The 19,894-nt window shown below is 56.7% G+C and overlaps 10 protein-coding genes across 10 annotated transcripts; 5 read left to right on the top strand and 5 right to left on the bottom strand.

The window, feature by feature from the left end:
• Window positions 1-170: 170 nt before the first annotated feature.
• MKK02DRAFT_42390 (uncharacterized protein) lies at window positions 171-2,138 on the bottom strand (the record flags this gene model as incomplete). Its single annotated transcript, XM_053091963.1, has 6 exons — window positions 171-764; window positions 813-1,111; window positions 1,170-1,315; window positions 1,393-1,501; window positions 1,562-1,753; window positions 1,820-2,138. 6 exons carry the CDS (start codon window positions 2,136-2,138, stop codon window positions 171-173), a joined length of 1,659 nt encoding a protein of 552 aa, XP_052947784.1.
• Window positions 2,139-2,449: 311 nt separating this feature from the next.
• MKK02DRAFT_42389 (uncharacterized protein) lies at window positions 2,450-4,325 on the bottom strand (the record flags this gene model as incomplete). Its single annotated transcript, XM_053091962.1, has 6 exons — window positions 2,450-2,508; window positions 2,642-2,975; window positions 3,026-3,199; window positions 3,246-3,801; window positions 3,849-4,118; window positions 4,171-4,325. The coding sequence occupies 6 exons, from the start codon at window positions 4,323-4,325 to the stop codon at window positions 2,450-2,452; spliced, it is 1,548 nt and encodes a 515-aa protein (XP_052947783.1).
• Window positions 4,326-5,082: 757 nt separating this feature from the next.
• Window positions 5,083-6,267, top strand: MKK02DRAFT_42388 (uncharacterized protein; the record flags this gene model as incomplete). The annotated part of the gene is made up of 2 exons (XM_053091961.1): window positions 5,083-5,244; window positions 5,404-6,267. The coding sequence occupies 2 exons, from the start codon at window positions 5,083-5,085 to the stop codon at window positions 6,265-6,267; spliced, it is 1,026 nt and encodes a 341-aa protein (XP_052947782.1).
• A 527-nt stretch (window positions 6,268-6,794) lies between these two features.
• On the top strand, window positions 6,795-8,113 carry MKK02DRAFT_42387 (uncharacterized protein; the record flags this gene model as incomplete). The annotated part of the gene is made up of 3 exons (XM_053091960.1): window positions 6,795-6,838; window positions 6,904-7,061; window positions 7,134-8,113. 3 exons carry the CDS (start codon window positions 6,795-6,797, stop codon window positions 8,111-8,113), a joined length of 1,182 nt encoding a protein of 393 aa, XP_052947781.1.
• Window positions 8,114-8,633: 520 nt separating this feature from the next.
• Window positions 8,634-9,616, top strand: MKK02DRAFT_31526 (putative cell division protein; the record flags this gene model as incomplete). Its single annotated transcript, XM_053088316.1, has 3 exons — window positions 8,634-9,331; window positions 9,399-9,502; window positions 9,552-9,616. 3 exons carry the CDS (start codon window positions 8,634-8,636, stop codon window positions 9,614-9,616), a joined length of 867 nt encoding a protein of 288 aa, XP_052947780.1.
• A 339-nt stretch (window positions 9,617-9,955) lies between these two features.
• MKK02DRAFT_31525 (uncharacterized protein) lies at window positions 9,956-11,551 on the bottom strand (the record flags this gene model as incomplete). The annotated part of the gene is made up of 4 exons (XM_053088315.1): window positions 9,956-10,309; window positions 10,337-10,698; window positions 10,804-10,817; window positions 11,151-11,551. 4 exons carry the CDS (start codon window positions 11,549-11,551, stop codon window positions 9,956-9,958), a joined length of 1,131 nt encoding a protein of 376 aa, XP_052947779.1.
• Window positions 11,552-12,144: 593 nt separating this feature from the next.
• MKK02DRAFT_42384 (uncharacterized protein) lies at window positions 12,145-13,332 on the bottom strand (the record flags this gene model as incomplete). The annotated part of the gene is made up of 1 exon (XM_053091959.1): window positions 12,145-13,332. One exon carries the CDS (start codon window positions 13,330-13,332, stop codon window positions 12,145-12,147), a length of 1,188 nt encoding a protein of 395 aa, XP_052947778.1.
• Window positions 13,333-13,796: 464 nt separating this feature from the next.
• MKK02DRAFT_42383 (uncharacterized protein) lies at window positions 13,797-14,816 on the bottom strand (the record flags this gene model as incomplete). Its single annotated transcript, XM_053091958.1, has 1 exon — window positions 13,797-14,816. One exon carries the CDS (start codon window positions 14,814-14,816, stop codon window positions 13,797-13,799), a length of 1,020 nt encoding a protein of 339 aa, XP_052947777.1.
• A 531-nt stretch (window positions 14,817-15,347) lies between these two features.
• Window positions 15,348-16,210, top strand: MKK02DRAFT_42382 (uncharacterized protein; the record flags this gene model as incomplete). Its single annotated transcript, XM_053091957.1, has 5 exons — window positions 15,348-15,393; window positions 15,459-15,582; window positions 15,695-15,804; window positions 15,882-16,003; window positions 16,112-16,210. 5 exons carry the CDS (start codon window positions 15,348-15,350, stop codon window positions 16,208-16,210), a joined length of 501 nt encoding a protein of 166 aa, XP_052947776.1.
• Window positions 16,211-16,627: 417 nt separating this feature from the next.
• On the top strand, window positions 16,628-18,900 carry MKK02DRAFT_42381 (cytochrome P450; the record flags this gene model as incomplete). Its single annotated transcript, XM_053091956.1, has 8 exons — window positions 16,628-16,836; window positions 16,904-17,213; window positions 17,318-17,689; window positions 17,760-17,901; window positions 17,958-18,063; window positions 18,129-18,306; window positions 18,349-18,761; window positions 18,810-18,900. The coding sequence occupies 8 exons, from the start codon at window positions 16,628-16,630 to the stop codon at window positions 18,898-18,900; spliced, it is 1,821 nt and encodes a 606-aa protein (XP_052947775.1).
• Between the last annotated feature and the right edge of the window lie 994 nt (window positions 18,901-19,894).

The raw sequence follows: 19,894 nt of genomic DNA, 5'->3' as shown, positions 1-19,894 counted from the left end.
TGCCGACTGTACTCTGGTTGTGTGACGAGTGAGGTACGTCAGATGCACGGTGGACTGCTCGCGACAGCTGGCAGACCAGTCAAGCGACACAACTCGATAAGATGTCGTCCTAAAAGATCGCAATTCCCGCCGCCTCTTACTTCTCCTCCTCCGCACCCCATATCTCCGCATTAGCCCATCATCATCCCCCTCAGCTCAGGACTTAGGCTGGGCACCCTTCTCGGACTTGGATGAAGCACTCCCACACCCTCATTATCCCCTCCATCCCCCAATGCACTCGTCTGTCCCCACGGAAACGACCCCAGCATGTCCCTCCCGAACGAGAGCTTCCGCCCGCGCAATGCTCCATGCGGCGCCAGATTTGTTCCGGTCTCTGTATGTGAGGTAGTAGCTGATGAGGTGGAAGTCGGGGAGAAGGGGGAAAGGATCGATGAGGACTGGCGAGAGGAGGTGGTGGAGGCTGGGGCACCGGGTGCGGTGCTGGACACAAGATGCTGAACGGACGCGAGCGGGAGTGCGGTCGCATGGCGTTCTGGTCGAGGTCGAGGTCCGCCTATCCCACCGCCGATCTGAGGGGGCATTGAGACCCGACGGGATGCGGGTGGCCGAGCTGCGGCAGGAGAGGGAGTTGCAGCCTTAGCGAGCGACTCAAGCGATGCGGCGATCTCGGAGACCCGGCGTCTGGGCTGGGCGTAGGGCAGGTGGGGAGAGGGGTTTGGGCTCGGGGACAGAGTCGAGGCGGAAGAGGGGTACATAAGGGACGACTATCATATCAGCATTTGTCTCACAGCGTGGAGAGATCGTACGCTTACTGCTCGCGGGACAGACATGGATGACGCGTACATCGGCGGCGGAGGTAGTGAGTTTCTGCTACGAATCTCGGGCGCCAAGCTGGACTGCGAGGAAGCATAAGCGGGGCTTAGTCTCGGTCTGACAGGTGCGGGCGGCAGCCTGAGGTCTTGCTGAGACTGCTGGCTCTTCTCGCTAGGTGTAGGTATCGTAATGGGCCGGGTAGAAGTCTGGGTGTCTTGCGATGATATGGTAGGTGCCGTGGCTTGGTACGATTCTGGGAGGGCGAGATCGCGCCATTGAGCTGCCGCGAGAGCCCTGACTGAACTCATCAGTACAGCGCTCATCCTTGCCGCTATAAGCTTTGAGGGCGAGCTCACAGTACTCCACTTCTCCCAGCCGCTCGACTGAGATCTTCAGCCCTTCGGAATGGTACCCGACTGAGGGAGAGATGACGCCCGCTAGACCAGAGGCGACTTTGGATAGAATGGCCGTTTGTGCATCACCCAGCAAGTTGGCATGATACCTGTAGGCGTCAGTGATAGCCATTCCCACCGCGGTGATTAGGAGATCCCAACATCGGTCCCGAAAAGAGGGACTTACTCGACAGCCCCGTCCACTTCGAGCTTCAACGCATCCTTCATCCCTTCCAGCCCTGACCCCTGTATCGCTCCATCCGTCATCACCTTTGACGCCTTCCTATATGCCTTCTCTATCTCATCAGCTCTTCTCCTGTGGCACAATTATCAGGTCCGAGCTCACGCCCACGTACCGGACTTTTCCGCCCTCTTGCCCTCATTCGCCAGATACGCCTCGTGCTCCCTCACCTGCCTGGCAAGGTTCTGGAAATACCTGCTGGCTTCGGTATTGACTTGGTCGTAGGTAGTCTCGAGCCGCTTTGAGTGGGCTATAGTGAGATCGGAAAGGGCGTCGATAGTGAGATATGCGGGCTTGACGGCTTTATCTGCAGAATCAGCATCAACCCTATTGTTCCACCGATATCACGCAGTAGTAAGAGCCAAAGACTCACACCCGACTCCTTCCCTCTCCATCCGCCCACTGAGATCCTTCATGAGGCCCGCTAACCTCCTCCTTGCTCTGCCCTCCTGAATGACCGCGAGCCGGTACTCATTCCAAGCCCCCAGGACCCCCTCGAGGACTTTTGCAGTCTTGAGTGCCTCATCTGACTGGACCGCTCGAGGCGGAGGCGCCGAGTAGCCATACGAGGTGGCTGTCACGAGCGAGTTGGTCCGAGACCGCGCGGGTGAACGATCGCGCGATGCGGTGCCCGAAGCTGGGAGTGGGGAGAGGTGTCGTGGGGATGTCGCAGGGGATCGTTTCGAGAACATTTCCGCGGATGGCTTGACCTATAAGTGCTGATCAGATACCAATGTCAGTAGCCTCCATAATATAAGGAGTGCATGCTGAACCCTCGAGAAGGATCGCTTTGTCCCCTTTGGGGAGTTGGAAGGAAGATCGAACAAGGTTTGACATCTGACACACACGGGGTAAGGTGGCGCGTGGACGGTTTACGGTATGGGTCTGTGCACTTCGCACTACGGCGAAGCCATGCCTCATTGAACTCCTGATCTACTTGGTTGGCTTGCAAGCTGCGGAGCCGGCTTTTCAACCTCTTCATCAAGCACTAGACTTGACGCTACTACAAATTGTACTCGTACCCGTCCAAGGTCCAGACCGTTCCAAGGCGCTCTCGGCCGACTGCTTCAGCTCCTCGAAATCCGTGTCGCACAAGCACCCGGTGTTTGTGAGGGGTAAACTCGTCGGATCTTGCACAGACGCTTTGTCTGTACCATGAGCATCATCTTGACTATTGTGCGGTGAAAGTACTCACACGTGGGTAAAGCGAGCGATCTAGTGTGCGCCATACACCCGGGCACTTGCAGCTCGATCCGCGATTCAGCCGTCCGCCTGATCAATTGCCCTTGGTCGTCCACCTCGCCATAGTCGATGATGACGACGAGATTGTGCACGACTCGAATAGGAGTGACCATTCCCTTAGGCGTTGTTGGGCTGAGTGCGCGATGGTCTGGCATCCTCGCGGTCTTGTGCCATGTCCAGTCGGTGCCTGCGGAGACCGCGGTCGGCGAGGGGAGGGCTGAACCAACGTACAGTGAAGGCGTAGTGCTGGGAGAGGGTCCAGATCCTGTATAGTCTTTGGCGCCTTCCTGGATGGATCAGCTAATCCTCTTCATGCTCTGGAAGCAGCACATCTCACCTGGAGCAGTCTCGTCATGGTAGGTTGCTCATCTGTCCGAGGCGGATCCCTGGGATGACGAGGCGAGAAGACATAATATTGCTGCACGATATAGGCCTCGATCGACATGATGACGGTCCGAGGGGAGGGCGAGAGGCAGCTGAGTCGGACTATCACTGCGCCACCAACCGCAAACTGGGAACATCAGCCTCATTCCGAGTGATTCGGGACATTCACTTACACAGTCGGAACTCATCGACACCTGATACACACCCAGTCCCTCTTCGTACGCCTGATTTGTCATATCCAACGAGGTCCTCGACTCGTTCTGCAGCCCGCTTGATTGAATCGAGATGTTTTGGCTGATGACAATGTCCCCCTTGAGCCATTTAGGCGTTTCTCTGGCGTCGGACGAGCCATCATTGCGGATGACCTGCTGCTGGAACAGCCCGTCCAATCTTGGGTCGGCCTCGCAAGTCCTCGCCATCGACAGCTCGGACGCTCGCCTTTGCGCCTCGGTCGGTAGTCCGCCAGGCCGTTTCCCATCTCCCGTGCGGAAGCGACCAAGCGCCCTCTCGGCTTTATTCGAGTGTTCGATGACCCGCTCGAAATCTTGCTTGAAGCGTATGTCGTCGCCAATGACAGGGGTGGTGATATGGGTCGCTAGGGGTAGGCCGAAGCGGGAAGGGGTAGGGTCTATACCCTCTATCCGCGCTGTCAAGAGGTAGGAAAGTCGCCCAAAGATATGACGGTCGGACGCAGCAAGGGAGACGGGGAGGAGGAGAGAAAAGGAGTATCTGCGTCTCGTGAGCAATCAGCATTTCCACAAGAGGAGAAGACGCACGATGTAGTTCCCTGATCGAGCCATAAAGCCTCGCCATACGCATCCTCGCCGATGATCTCCACTCCCCGCTCGAATAACCCGTCTTCCTCCCAACCCCTGCTCCCGCCCATGTACAGCCGGGAGACTGACTGAATCACGACGCTGATCGCTTGCACCCGCCGTCGCTCCTTCATCGTGATCTCGATGGTCCCGCTGAGCACCTCGTCCCCTCCATGAGGCCCCAGTGATCCATCATACAGAGTAGAGGGTGACCGGATGAGTACCGTGGATCTAGGCCCAGAGTCAGTCCCGACTGTGAGGTCTGGGTTGTCGCCGGACTCACCCGCCCTGCACTTCTACCCTAATCGTACCTTTGCCACTGACAGCAGGATGGCATGCTGTCCGCAAGAAGATCGAGTGAGGGACTCGGATATCCCGCCCTCGAAAAGCCTGTGTTTCGGGCACTGCGGTCTGCAGATTATCGTTGATCGCAGCCATTGTTGAGAGGTCTTGGTGGGTATCGGGGTGAAGGTAAGCTAGCCACAGAGGTCGCGAGCGCGCGGAGGTGAGAGATGGTACTCCGAAGCTCGTGCATCGGAGCGCAGTTCTGTGTGCTTCTTATTGTGTACTCGTATAATCGACAGGTCAAGGTAGGTCGAGGTAGATGCTAGTAGATGCGCAGGTACTGTGCGGAGCTCTCGTAATGAAGAAAGCCTTATTAGGATGTCTACTTTCGGGGGATTTTTGTAATGATCTCACTGCGAGTTAATGGGATTTTTGTAATGATCTCACTGCGAGTTAATATACTAGTATGATGACACGAAGCTCCTGTGAGTTGACTGTATCTACAGTGACCGCAGCTCACATCACGATCACGGCGGTCAAAAAACATGGCTGATGGCAGCGTGTCCACTGACGGCTGCCATCTCTGCGGCGATGGCTGTACTCGACCATGCCAAGCTGCAGAAGGTCACACTCCAGCGTCACCAGTAACCGTTCCTGTCGCCTACCGTCTGAACTGCACCGATGATAGACGTAGCCGCATGGAACCTTCCAGTAGGCATTGGAGGAGTCTCTCGATCACGCGATCGCCAGTCCAGCTGGATCCTTTCGCCGCCAGTAATGAGACGGGACAAAGGATATCAAGTACCGGCGAGCTGGAGCTGCGGCATACATTAGATAGGGCGACCCTTATCGCCTTGCTCCTTATTACTCACCTATCCTGGCTCGCTGATACTCACCCTTTCCGTCTATCATGTCTCACCCCAATGCTCAGGAAGACACGCTACCTTTCTCGACTTACAGCACGTCGATCCTGCAGGGGTTGGAGCAGTACATCGTCAACGCGCTTCCCAGTCAGCATACCCTTGAGATTCCCGTCGACACATCGCTCTGCGTCTCTTCGGCTCGGCAGATCGTGGTCGCAGATGAGTCCGGGCGTAGTCTTGCTTGCATGATGCCTTGCTTCTTCATGACTATGGCCGGCCCGGGCGAGGGACAGGATCAGCAGCCGCAGATCACTATCAATCCCGAGATCTTCTGAAGTATCACCTTGGAAAGGGATGAGACCAACCAGAGATTGCTGGAAGACCAGATCTTCGCGGCGATCAAGCATCTCCTGGCTGAAGAGTCTGACGCATTTGACCAGGTTAACATCACTTCGAGCAAGCCGGGAGACGAGATGCTGGCGAAGGTACACAAGCTCGACGACTTCTGCGCCTCGGTCGGGCAGCTGATTCTCAACACGCTCAAGAAGGCGGAGGGAGGCGGAGGAAGGGACTGGATGGAAGAAACGAAACAAGACCCAATGTCCTGGGTGAAGCACGACAGTGCGACGGAGGATTGCCGGGGAGAGGACTCCTTCTTCCAGAAACACCGGTACGAGCTACCGGCGTGTCCGGGGGAGGGATACGAGAAGACGCAGCTGGTCATCTTTGACCCAACCACCACGGTCGGTCTCACTGAAGATGGCGACTTGCGGTACATGACCCACTTTTCGATCTCTATGGGCGAAGAAGGGGAGACGGTCAACCCGGACAGTTTCGGCCCCAATCTGAAGTACTCCCGGAAGGTGATTGGTGGGTTGGAGGATGTGGCCAGTACGGTGCGGCTGAGGAGAGATCTCGCTGGAAAGGTCACCATACCCATGAGCTCAGGCCTGTCTCAGAGGGGATCGCGCAGCCTGTTCGCGGGCATGCCCTTTGCCGACATGCCAGTGAGCAGTTGGCCGAAGGCATTTTCGGATCTGAGATCTCAATACAAGACGATTGTCGGGAAGGCTGCAGCCATGTTCGCACAAGAAGGTACAATGGTGGAGGAAGTCAGGCTGCCAGTGATCAATCTCAGGCATCTTCCAGCGTGCTTTACGAATGAGATGCTGGAACAAGGTGCCGAGAGGTACCAACTGGTCGGAGACGAACCCTCAACGGTTTTGGATTGATGGGGACTCAGGGGGACGAGCATTTCAGGTTCCCGCTTTATGCTATGCACTGTGTACACGCGATACCATCCAGTGTCCAGCTCTAGCTAATTGCGGCCCCACCCGCACATACACATACGCATACGCATTGATCTGAACTCGCCACTGGGCGCGAGTCCGCCACCGATTGCCACATTCCTCGCCTGCTAGTGCCACACTGACTGGAAACTGCCACTTCCGGCGATATCGCCGCGTGACCGTAGCGGGTAACGCCGCCGCACTAGATTTGCCACCCACTGACAGCTTGATTCCGCTTGTTTGTCTCCGTCTCTCTCACTGATCTATATACCTCCGTCCTCTGTAGCGGTATCAGATATCCCCCACCCAACCATTCCTCCCCCACCGTGCAAGTCCACACAGCCAGCAGCCACAAGCAGCGCGGAAGCAGTCACGATCAGACAGAATGGATAGCCATGACGATGGATCCATTCCCGGTCTTCCCTCTTCATACCCCTTAGACCCCACCTTGGTCGACAACATCGCCCACCATGACATCCACCACCAGCATCAACACCAGCATCAACAACATCACGTACATCAAGCCCACCACCATGACCAACACCAGCATGACCACACTCAGCTCGATGATCTGGACAGGGACGCGTCTATCGCGGCAGAGTTCTTTGCGAGCGAGGCGGGAGGGGAGATGTCGCTTGACGATGGGTCAGGATTGAGCAGGGAGGTGGAAGAGCCACCCATGATGAGCGGGTCACAGGACGGGGATGATCAGCCCATGCGGAAGCCGCGGAAGAGAAGTGAGTTCGGCCATGCTTCCAGGGGTCGTAATGTCCGTCCTGGACCTCTCTGTGTCACTAGCTGACGTCCAGAACTCCAACTAGCATGCCACTTTTGCCGGCGACGCAAGCTCAAGTGCGACGGTATCCGCCCTACATGCGAAAATTGCCACAAGCGGAACGAGGCGTGCCAATGGGACGAGGCGGTGCGCCGGCGGGGTCCAGGAAAGCGGACCAAGGCTATACGCGATCGCGCAGCGGACGATATGGGGAGCGCCGGACTGCTCGAGGTCGCGGGGATGGGCACCAAGCTCAACCTCCAGCATATGGACTCGGTGTACCATGCGGAATCATCGTCGGTGGCGGACACGAACGCGGCGCTGATAGCGGCGGTCACGGCTGCAGCGGCAGAGGGGGCTGGCGGGATGGATGCCAACTTTGGGGACATGTCAGTGGGCGGCGGAGGGGATGCGTATGGCGCGCACGAAGGGCTGGAAGGGGAGGGGGAGGGGTCGCCCGAATTGACGGCGCACACGGGCGTCTCGCAAGCTCTACCGGACGGGACGGGTCTCAATGACACCCTCGACCCCAATATCGACCCATCGCTTGCGGACCTCGGCGGCGGACCCAGCACACTCGCGGATGTGTCCACCAGCCCCAAGCTTTCGGCATCGCAGCAGGCTCAGCTGGCGCAACAGCTCCAAGCGTCGGGGATACGGCAACAACAGATCCAGGCGGCACTACAGATTCAACGGCAACATCAGCTCCAGCAGCAACAGCAACAACAGCAATCCCAGTCACATCATACGGTACAGCAACAGCGCAAGCTGGCGGGCGTCGGGGTCGGGGTGGGCGCCAGCTCGGGCGTACAAGTCCCGACGTTTGGCGTGTCGTCCATCATCCAGCCAAATTTCGGGATGTCGCTTCAGGGATCGTCGAGTAGCCAAGGGCTGGATACGTCGGGCGATGGGGTGGACGGGACAGAGGGAGTGGCGGTCGATGCGCTGGATTGGGACAAGGGGTACAATTTCTCGGCGTGGCCGGATCTGGACCTCGGGCCGACAACGCACTAGCGGTTAAGGGCTAGGAAGGGGCGATGGGGAGTGTGTAAGAGGGGGCAACAAGAGAAGGGATGTGGGCGGTGCAGCTTGGGGCTTATCAGCGAGGGTGTAGTAACGAGCGGCGGCGGGGAGGATGTTTCGGACATGAGGGAGACTTGTATCGCTGGGAAACTCTGGTTGTTTGGGGTCTCGGGCACTTTGTTTGGTATCGATAGAGGCATACTTGGACAAGCAGATAGATTCATGTACAATAGAGCTATGTCATCTTTACAGCGGTCCTTCTGTACGATTCATGCCCAGGCAGAGGCGCATCAGCCGCTCACCGCTCCAGGGTCAAAGCCAGCCTCCCCCTCAGTGATCAGTGAAGTGGGGGAAATCTCAACTTTGGCGTTATACTTTGCCTTTCCTCCCGTCATCCTCTCTGAGCAAGTAGCCAGTTTTCGGGTCTCCTCACTGAACGGATCAGCTGACGCCATAGACCTAGCATGCTCTATTAAGCTCAGGCCCCTGTTCCTGCAACTGAGGAGGGACCATGCGGGCGTCCACCCGGCTCTGGAAGTCCAGTTCGGGCTCCTCCAACCGCTGGCTCGCACGACAACAGCAAGACCCCTACGTCCGTCTCCGGACCTCTCCATCCTCCTCATCCTCATCCTCGCCCGCCGAATCTTATCGCTCCAGATCAGCATTCAAGCTCGTCTCGCTCGCGGCAAAGTACCCCGCTCTACTCAGCCGCGGGAAGGCCGTTGTGGACCTCGGCGCCGCTCCAGGCGGGTGGAGCCAGGTCGCTATTAATCGTAGCGGCTCTTCAGGTCCTGGAAGCGACGGAGAGGGAGGAGCAAGGAGTAGAGGGAAGGTCATAGCGGTGGATATATCGCCGATGGAGCCTATCCCGGGGGTGTCTATCCTCAAGGGGGACTTCCTGACTTTGGGGGTGCAGAGGAGAGTGAGGGAGATGGTCGGTGGAAGGGGAGGGGAGAGAGGGGTGGATACGGTGCTCAGCGATATGATGGCGCCGATGTCGGGGGTGAGGGGGAGGGACGTTCAGGCTAGTTTGGACTTGTGCGGGGCAGCGGCGGAGTTTGGGAGGGAAGTGTTGGTCGTTGGAGGCCAAGAAGGAGAGGATCATGGACATGGAGATGGAGGACCTGCCGAAGCACATGGGGAGGAGGTGAAGAAGACTGAGGGTAAGATCGCAAAGGGGAGGAAGGTGTATCCTGGCGGAAACATGGTGTGAGTGGTCTCCGCTGTCGATCGGACTCTGCCAGATGCCCAAGCCGACAGTAGCTGACCTGGGAAGCCTCAAATTCTTCGCTCATCCCGACCTGGAGGCTTTCAGGAAGGAAGAGCTCGAGCCGTGGTTCGCTAAAGTGTCGGTGGAGAAGCCCAAGGAGTCGAGAAGCGGTATGTCCCTCGCAGCACATGTCCTCTGTGGGTTGTGCTGATACAGCAGAATCGAGTGAGGCCTACTTTATCTGTCAAGGCTTCAAGGGGCCGCCTACCGGCCAAAAGACATAGCCTGTCCGGACACGCCCGTTTAGGCCGCGCTCGGCCACAGAGCCGCGCAGGATCTCGCTTCACCACCTCGTCCTCTGCACACCTGATCCTATCGTTGATCAGCCCCCGCCATTGAGGTGTCACGCGAACGCCTACACGTCCCTGACAGTCTCGCGCCCCCGGCAATCTAAAGCCGACCCGGAGGTCCGGTTTGCTTAAGCTGGCCAATGTTGGGAGAGTTCGCGAGCCGGACCTCGTCTAAGCAGTACGTCCTGGAAAATTAATATGCATTGATTGGGGAAAGGATCGTACTGAATGACTGACCACCCCAGTCTCACTGGTCTGACTGAGCACTGCTGATCACCACCCCGACTCCTCGGGAACAACAGTCCAAGTCCAGCTCACTCGCATCTTCGATTCACCGTTCGGTTGGAAGAACCGAGATGAATCGTCGCCGATCAAGACGCCTGCTTCGCGTATGACGGAGACATTCATCATAGCGCTGTTCTTCTCGGCTGCTCCGTGAATGAACAAGCTGCACAACACCCTTCTGACGTCCGGGTCCTTGAAGCTGGTGATCAAGCTCCAGATCTCGTTGTCGTATTCGCCGAGGAAGTCTTTGGTATCGCCGGTCAAGACATCGGTAATCTTATCGGCCATCAGCTCGTCCTCGATCTTGCGGGTCTCCACAATGGTTCTGTCAGGCTGTTCACCCTGGGTGGCCACGCACAGCTAGTTGACAAAGGCCTTCGGGGGGATGTGGGGGCCGATGCTGAGGTCTTGTGACGCAGTAGCGCTCGTTGAGAGCTCGGAGCCAGCATGTCTTTCACGACGGGATCGTTCCGAGCCAGCTAACGGGAAAAGTCGCTTGAGGTTTGGAGGCATCGATGGTATTCCAGTGTGCTTGTCGAGGAGCGAGTGCCGAGCAGGTTCACGGGCAGAGGGTCCGGGTGCTCGAGGGGAAAAGCAAGAGGGGGGCTTGGCCATGTACAGCACGCAGAGCCTAATGGGCCTACTGACTTCCTTACATCCGCGTTCCCCATTGCTGATAACGTGAAGCGCGAAAGCAAGCTCGCGAATTGCACGCCTTTCGATGGGTTTCGCTGACGTGCTCAGTGATTGTCCCAGTTGCCGCGCGGGAACCGACACAGGCTAGGGCCGCAATTATCAGCCCTGCCTCTTGACTCGTCCTCGGTCGCTTCACGCACATCGGTCATAACAGCTTCACATCAGTGCACTGGCGTCGTGCAAAGGCGGCCACCGCTTTCGATACGCTGCGCCACAACGGCAAGGGCTGCGCGCTTTCCTATAAATCACGAGGAATGCTTGCCCCTCGTGAGGCTCGTTCGACACCTCGCAAGCTGACAGGCATCCAGCAGCATCTCGATATTCTGATCACTGACGTGGTCCACTGAATCTGGGAGTGGGCTGATACAGACCACTTATTCACATCTTCGTCTACGATCTCTACGTACATGCGGGATCCCACTCGCCTCGACCCTCGCGTTACCATTCTCATCCGCGCGATAATCCATCCTTGCTCGCTCGCGCTCACGTATCTTCATCCTCTTCGGCGATCTTGGCCGCACGCTCGGCCACCCACACTCTGGTGACCTTGCTGTTGGAGGGAAGCTTGCCAGTGGTAACCACACTCTCGACGGCGTCAGACACAAACTTCGGGACGCGATAAGTGATCATGTCTCCGATAGAGTGCGGGACCGGATCCACGGGCTTCATGGAGCTCTCCAGAGTGGGGACAAGTTGCCTGAGGCGCTGATCTTCCTTGGACACCAAGTCAGAGTCTTCGGTTCTGCCTTCCGCCGTCGCCTCCTTGAGGCAGAGAGCCAGCCTGTGATGCAGAAGCTGACACGCGACCGTTATTCCGGTGGGCTCCTCCGTCGGACGATCCGGGTCAGGGTCCCCCCGGAAGGTCACGTACAGGTCATAGGAACTCATTGTGCGAGAGTGGAGCTGCGGTGGGTGTATCTGTTGTCAGGGTCGTAGTGTCTGACAATTCTGCGTTGGAATGGGGCGGCGGGAGGAACTGCAGGTGGAGTAGGAGGAGGAGGGGAGGATGCCTCGAGAGAGGGGTATATGGGGCGAGTGAGCGCTGCGGCAATACTGATCCATCCTTTTTGCAGGACCCCGCGGACAATATCAAACGCTGATGTGGTCAAAGGAGGCGAACATTGTGCTGGTGCTTTCTACTAGTACCCACCATGCACTTGTGTATGAGCTCGCCGCACCGATATTCAAAATGCCCGATTGTCGAGAACATTCTGTCAGGCACATTTAATAGAGATGTGGCCGGCTGTGGCGGTCCACCGATGATACCTGCATGGACACAATTCCAGACCATACTCACCCTGATATCATCGTGGACTGACATCTCTCATGAAGCGTATTTACCGGTATAGCTATACAGACCTCTCTTGCTGAAATGTACCTGAATATCTATGTGTAGCGTTTGACACCCCTCAATGGCCCACATGACCCGGCTATGCGTCATCCCTACACAAAAAAGTCCCCTTCGCACCATTTGCTTCGTCTCACTCATTCCCACACTCGCTCATCGGATCCTCGGAGCCACTCTCGGGCTCGCCCTCCTCAAATGCGTAATCCTCGTAGATGCGGTCCCTGTCCGAAGCGTCCGTCCTCGAGATACGTTCGACCGTGAACCGAACCTTTGTAACATCCTCGGACCAAATGCTGTCCCTCAGGAATGGCTTCAATTGGGACTCCTGCGCCTCTTCACCCAAAATCTCCATCATTGTGTCTAGCTGGTCTTCACTGACAGCGGATGACGAGAAAGGCTTGAATCTGCCTTGAACGCCCTTCTGGACGAGATTGAGCAAATTCAAGACCGCTTCTGCCTGCTTCCTTGATAGCTCGATATCGGGCCTGGAGACCGGCGCTTCTGCCTCTCCGTAAAACTGATCCTGGATGCTGGTGTACAGGAGATAGTCGTCTTCGGGGATAATATCCTCGACCTCGTTGGTGAACATCGCCTCCACTCTTTCTCTGACCTCCGAGCTCTCAAAGCGAGGAATGATGTCCCGCAAAACTCCCAAACGCTCCCTGCTGAGCGCAGCGGAGGGCCCGAGGCTGATCAATCGCCGGATGACCCCTTTTGCCCTTGCGATAGCGAGGTGATCCCTCTCCACGAGCTGTTCCGGTCGACGGAGCTCGATGCGAAGTGTGGTTGTCAAGGGCCCTTCGTCCTCTCCCACAAGGACAACCTCCCACTGCGGCGTCTTGGGCGCATAGTACTCGTCCGCTTGGAAGAAAGTCTGCCGGCGTTCCAACCTCTGGCCCGTGGTCAGAAAGTCCTTGACTGCCTCCATCATCTCCTCGAGCACGTCACACTTGCGATGACCGGCATTCTCCAGTTCAGTCAGTATCGCTTGTAGACTTTGATCTCCTGCCGTGAACAGTGAGCTGCTGCGGGGACCTTCCGCCACGAGGCTGGCTATTTGCGTACCAGAGCCTTCCGTGACGACGGCGGAGCACGAGTAGATGTCATGCCATCCACGAGCCCGTCTGCAGACCCCTCTGACAAGCAGTCGGGGCCATTCGTGCCCGTCTTTGTCAGCCGAGCTTCCATCCAATGAGCTGGGCTGGATAGCGCCTACTTCGCGAGATTGAGTGTCGACAGTCGCTTGATTCGCATCCTCCGGTACTCGTGATCGTATGGGGAGTATCATACTATAGCTAAAGTCGAGGGCTGCTTGGGACATGGTAGGTAGGTATTGAGAGATATGCGGGACAGGGATAGGTATGAGAAAGGGGGTCGAGAACGAAGTGGCAAATGTGAAGAGGCGGGTGAGGAAGAGGCTACGCCTACGATCGAGCCTATATCGTCGGTGAATCGATCCTAGCGCAAAAGACTCCTTTGGTCTCGGTCCCCTCGCCACTCTGCATTTAGACCCAAACAAGGGATCTTTGCTGATATAGTTACACGCTGAACATTACGCCCCGTCCCGATGCGAGCAGATCTGGTTTCTCACAGTAGACTAACAGAAGAGGGTCCCTCTCAAAGTGGGCCTCTTAGACCCCAAGAGGCCAATGCAGCAACGATAAACTAGTCCCGACTTTGCATATGTGAGCATAAAGTACTGATTGGCCTTGTAATACACTGCGGCACCGTGCCGCAAATCCACACAGACCATACTACACACATCGAACACACATCGGCAGCCCCCTACAGCTCGACCACTCCGCTCAGATCGCCCGTCGAGCCGGAGTCCTCGCTCTGTTCCGATGACTGGTCTCGCAGTGGGTCGTCCTCGCCGTGCACCCGACGGAGTGTAGGACCGTCCTCCGACGCCTCATAAAGCTGGATGACCACTGTGGTCAGATACCCGGGGTACCACTCTTCTTCTCCTGTCACCAAAAGCTGTGAGAGTTCGATCCTCTGCGCCCGCCGCCCCAGAGTAGCCTCCGTCTTCAACATGTCGCTTGACCGTACAAATGGCTGGAACTCCCCGATCTCCTCCGAGTCCATTCTGAGAAGTGCAAGCGCGGCCTGGGCCTTCTTCTCGGATAGCCACACCGGATCAGTCTGTGAGTCCTCTTCCTCTTCATCATCTTCGTAGCTGTGCGTGTGTGTGGTTACCTTCAGAAGGTGATTGGCGGCTGGACTTTCCTCTGCTTCAAAGTACGTGTCGAGCAGACTCCTATTTCCAAAACCTGACTTGATGAGTTGTAGTGTCTTTGCACGTCCGCTTGTATCCAGAGCGTCGGCGGACAGCGGCCCCAGGGCAATCATTCGCCTGCAGATCTTCTTTCCCAGAGTCTCGGCCTCTTCGAGAGCGAGGCGCCGCTTCATCATCCTGTCTCTCTCGTCATCTCTGAGTTCCTCCTCCACTCGGTAGTCTTCAAGCTGTATCGCAAGATTTCCATGGTCCCCCGTTTGCAGAAAGGTTTTCAAGGCATCGCTGATAGCGGAGTTGACTTCGTAAGAGGAAGGGGGTATGATCCTTCCAATGTCAAAGAGGGAGAGTTTGCCTTGGCTTTCGGGATCCCCGTCAAGGAGGCCTTGGACGATCGTCTTGGTACGGCGATCGGGAAGCTCGTATCTGATCTCTGAGAAAGTTGGCGGCGCGCGTACAAGTAGGGTGGTGGAAAGGACGGGATCACTGCTCTCAGATATGCTGTCAAACTCAGAACCGCAAGATTGCTCCGCCTGCTCGGGTTTCCAGTGTATGAACTCATCGCCCATGACGGCAGGTTGAATCAGAGAGAGCGAATATGGGTGCAGTGATGTGGATAGCGCTGACCCGACAGCCAATATGGAAGATACCTGTTGGTCTGTATACTCTATGGTTGACTCAGTTGACGCACGACGAGTACTTGCGGAAAGGAGGGTCGGAGGACTGAGTGGCAAATGGGGAAACGCAAACCCCCAGTCCAGCTTATATGTCCAGGCGGTCGAGCCTGCGAGCAAGACTACCTTTCACATACTCCCCCTACTTCGCTCAAGTAGGTGGAGCCGGAACAGACTAGTGTGGCACTGGCTTTGTCCCGCCACACTCTGAGGAATGTGGAGTTTCATGCGCACGGATTCGAGCGTGATCGGCTGTCGATGTCACGCTTGACGTCATAGCGGATCGTCACTGCATGAAGACCCATCGAGCTCATTCTCGTGCAAGACTCTTTGATAATTCAAACATATCCCTCTATACAAGCAGCTCACGCTCCACCCAGAACTCACAGTACGACAGCAGACTCATAGACCGAGAAATTCACCATAATGTCCTCATCAAGACTACTCCCCGTTCTTTTCGCCGGCGGTGTCGGTAAGCATTGTCTTCTCCCGCCCGCGAGCGGTCTAAATGGGAATCAGCCGTGCTGATAGGCTCAGGTGTCATCGGCGGTATCTATATCTGGAACCAGCCAATGCAGGAGCTGTCTGGCAAGGGACCTGCGCCCGCCGCCGTCACGGAGGGAAGAAGCCAGAACATGAAGGATGGTCAGCATGAGTCTGGGTGAGTTGCGGATCCCCTCCTCGTGCATCTGCGCCACAAGCGCATATGATGGACCGGAGAATCAGCTACTGCTACTGGAATCACAACGTCTTTCACATGCTGACTATTACAGCTCGTCAACTCAGCCGCACACTGCATTGAGATATGGCGGCGCTTCACCTGTGAAGCACGACACGCAGTCTATTGCCGGAACAACTGCCGAGGCAAAGCGGGGCAACTCAGGTATGTCTTACCATACCACCATGTCCCACCCTCCAAGGGATTGATATGTATGGAGGACCGCGTTGCTGATCATCTAGCCGACCACAATGTCAAGACCCGTTCAAACCCCGACGAGCAGGACGGAACCTCGGGCGGTGGTGTTGGTGTAGCAGAGATGAGGGAGAGGAAGATGAAGGGTATGGGTCTGCCATCGCCTCAGGTATGTCTGGCAGCTCTTCCCACATTCCGACTTTTATGGCTGTGATCCCCATCGGTGACAGGCTACTCTCCCCTTTGTAAAGCTCGTGACTGCGGCTGACTGTCCTAGGGCGGCGACACCAAGGCTCAGCCGGTCGAGGCTCGTGCGGCAGACGGGGAGATGGGAGGTGTCAAGAAGCAGAAGAGCTGGTGGTTGGGCGGATGGTAAGGAGAGAGGTGTGGCGTATTGAGGGGATATTGTCAGAAGTCGATGACGCGCATGAATGACACTGGACGAATGACAAGATTGCGCGCGGTACGAGCATCAGAAATGGATAGGCCTATACGCTGGCATCGTTCTTCCGAGCGCTTACACCAGGCCCCATAAGCACGGGACATCCCAAGCGGTCCTGCCAGCAGCCAGCTGCCGCTTGCGGCCGCGAGCGAACTCCACATTCCTCGCGAGCCCGAACAAAAGGCGCCCTTGCTTCTTCACTCAACCTTCTTTACAAGTCATCATGAACCCATACAGCATGCGTCCACCTCTCACATTCGTCTACGGTATCATATCGCAACTTCACCACAGTAAGGCTCCGCGTGAAAGAGAGCTCGTGGAAACCCGCTCGATAGTGATATTGGACAAACCATGTCCACCAAGCTCAACATCCACCTTCCCGTGGGCGCGGCGCATCTCCGCTTGCCTACCAAGGAAGAAGTGGCGCTCTTGATCTTCGCGTACTGCGCTGCTTGGCTGTTCAGACACCTCGTCTACCGACCATGGTCGTCGCCTTTGAAGAATTTGCAGAAACCCCCAGGCGGGACAAGCTTAGGCGGGCACTATGCCGAGGTGGTAGAGTGAGCTTCAACCTCTGTCATTCCCACGCTCAGTCAGTCGGCGTTCTGGAGGTAGCTGATGCCATAGCCTATACAATCACGCCAAGATGGACTCCTGGATCGCCTCACTAGGCGCCACCTTCCGCGTCCAAGGCATGTTCTGGGCGCACCACCGACTCTGGACCATCGATCCTCGAGCGGTCACGCATGTCCTATCCAAGCCGTACGAGTACCGCAAGCCGGATCTCCTCCGTGCGCTTCTGTGCAGGTATATGAAAGAGGGGCTGATCCCGGCGGAGGGCGAGAGGCACAAGGAGCAGAGGAAGGTTGTACAGAAGCTGTTTAGTGGGGGTGCGCTGCGGAGTTACGGGGGTTTGGTTCAAGAAAAAGTGGCTCAGGTGAGCTTGAACTTCTTCGTGGAGGATCTCTTATGGGCGTGGGGAGCATGAAAGTGGTCAAGCGGGGGGTCGATGGGGTCATTGGGCTCGAGCTGACCCCGCAGTTCCGCGATATCCTCCTCGATCTCACGACCAATCAAGACCACTCCTCTCCATACGCACCACTCCACCCAACGCCTGCTCCCTCCTCTTCGGGTATTCCAACAGCTCCTCCTCCCTCTCCCGCGTACCCCTTACCGGCCAACAGCCGGAAAGACCAGACCCGCGAGATCGACATCTACTCTGCCGTCTCGCGCATGCTCTTCGACCTCATCGGCCAGATCGGAATCGGACACAACTTTGACTCGACGGGAAACTGGGATGGAGAGGGTGGACACCTGTTCCACAATTATGACCGGATGCAGCAGTTTGTTCCTGGTGCGTCAGGGATACGGTTCGAGATGAGCATATTGTTTCCTTGGACGGATCGGTGGTTCGTGAGTTGCCTTCCCCTCTTCACCCTTGCTCTCAATGCCGTAGACGAGGGGATATAGCTGACCGATTCAGCCGACGGAGAACTCCCGTAGGGTTGAAGCGGGTATGGGACCGATGGAGGACTTGTCCCGCAAAAGAATCAAGGAAGTGCGGCAGGAGATGAAGGAGGGGAAGAGGGAGGAGAAGGGGTATCCTGATCTTCTGACTCTGATGAGTAAGTCGATCTGTTCTCGGGGGCAGGTCTCAGAACAGGGTAGCTGATGGGTATAGTCCGCTCTACGATGAACTTAACGGATTCGAGCGATCAGAAGATGCAGGACAAGGAGATCACGGGTCAACTTGCGACGTTCATGTTTGCAGGGACGGATACTACAGCGTGAGTCCCCCATCAGCTTTCAGGTTTCCTGGAGTCAGCGAGAGAGCCAAAGCTGATCGATCTAGCAATGTCATGTCTTTCGGTCTTCGCTTAATAGCCATCAGCCCGCATATCCAAACGACACTTCGGACAGAATGCCTGGGCTATGGCGATTCGCTGCCGTATGAGCAGATGGACGCCTTGCCATACCTCGACGCGGTAGTCAGAGAGATGCTGCGTTGCTTCCCTTCAATTCCAGGAACGGTACGTGGCCTCGGCTTGCCCAGAACTATAGCTGATCTCTAGATCCGGGAAGCGACCGAAGACGACATCATCCCCCTCCAACACCCCATCATTACCCTTTCCGGCCAAACCATTACTTCCGTCCCTATCCGTAAAGGCCAAATCGTCCACCTACCCATCGAGAATCTCAATATGGCCCAGTCCATCTGGGGTCCCGACGCGCGCGAATTCAAGCCGGAACGGTGGCTTGTGCGGGGCGATCCCTCCAACCCGTCACTGGTGACAGGTACGGCCGTACCCCCCAGTGTAGGCGAGGGACCTGGGGTATGGAGCAACGTCATGACGTTCATTGATGGGCCAAGGCGATGTGTGGGGTACAGGCTGGGAATCATGGAGATGAAGATCATGCTGTATACGCTGATTAGAGAGTTTGAGTTTGGGGCTGTTCCGGGAAAGAAGGTGTACAAAACGAATATGTGAGTCAGAGGTCATGACAGAGGCGGAGGCTTGGGCTGATGAGATAGGATCAGTACGAGGCCGTATGTCAATGGCGAGCTCAAGACCAAGGGGTATCATCTGCCGCTTCTCATTAGGCCGTACAAGGGGGATCAGTAGTATCGAACGCTCCGCAATCTGTCGGGTGTCTGTAGTAGACTCATCACTTCGGCATCTATGTTATCACACTCTTGCTGCCTTGTGCTCCTCGTGTAGCCGCTGCATGCCGCAGGTGCAGAACAGCAGTGCAGGACTAGCTGCCACTCATCTGGAAGCGGTCTTACGAGACGGCGTCGATCACTGATTTAACGTTTGAGCGAGGCCTTGCGAGGCCTCCGCGGGCCCCGCACGAGGTCCAGAGGCGATCATCCCGGCTTTATTGCTGCACCGCTTGTACATATATGCCATCAGCCATCATGCATCATGGTCGCAGGGGTGTCACTCAGTCAGAGAAGCATGGGATCAGCGAGGAGAGATAGAGAAGCTGAACGATGTACATCTGCGTCGTTGCATTCCGATCTGGGCGCTCTCGAGCGGCTTCCTTCCTTCTGACCTTGCCAGTCCTGCGTCAGCAGCTCCAGTCCCCGCGCTATCGACGTATCCTTCCCCTTGCCTCTCCCGTCAGCTAGCTACAGCTCCTTCTCCACCGACGGCGTACCGGAGGTCTACATCAACGGAGTGATCGGCTTTGTTAGGTCGCCGCGTCGCTCGGCTACGTACCTCGGCCTCACCTTTGTCATCCCCCTCACTTGGTACACGCTTACATCCTTTGGCTGTACAGGAGTAATTCATACCTCCCGTGCTCCTTGTTATTATTTTGTCTCATCCAAATCATACTACAATACATGCCTTATAATCTACCCGCCATCGCCATCGTCTCAATCTGACGCAGACAAGTAACCTCGGGCATCGGCGGCGATACGATCAATAAACCTTACCCGCGTCATCGCCACCACCCACAGCGGCCAACGTCGAGATCCGCATCTCCCCTCCCCCCTCTCTTACCTTTAGACCATGCTCTCCCCATTCTCCCCTACTCGAGTCGTTGTCCTCCTCTCCCTCGTCCTCTCCTCGCTGTCAGAGGCAGCATCCGCCAACCCCTTACCCCTCGCCG

This window comes from Dioszegia hungarica, assembly GCF_025882075.1.
Source record: "Dioszegia hungarica strain PDD-24b-2 chromosome Unknown MKK02contig_6, whole genome shotgun sequence".
NCBI lineage: Eukaryota > Fungi > Basidiomycota > Tremellomycetes > Tremellales > Bulleribasidiaceae > Dioszegia > Dioszegia hungarica.
This window is presented reverse-complemented; position numbering and strand designations above follow the sequence as displayed.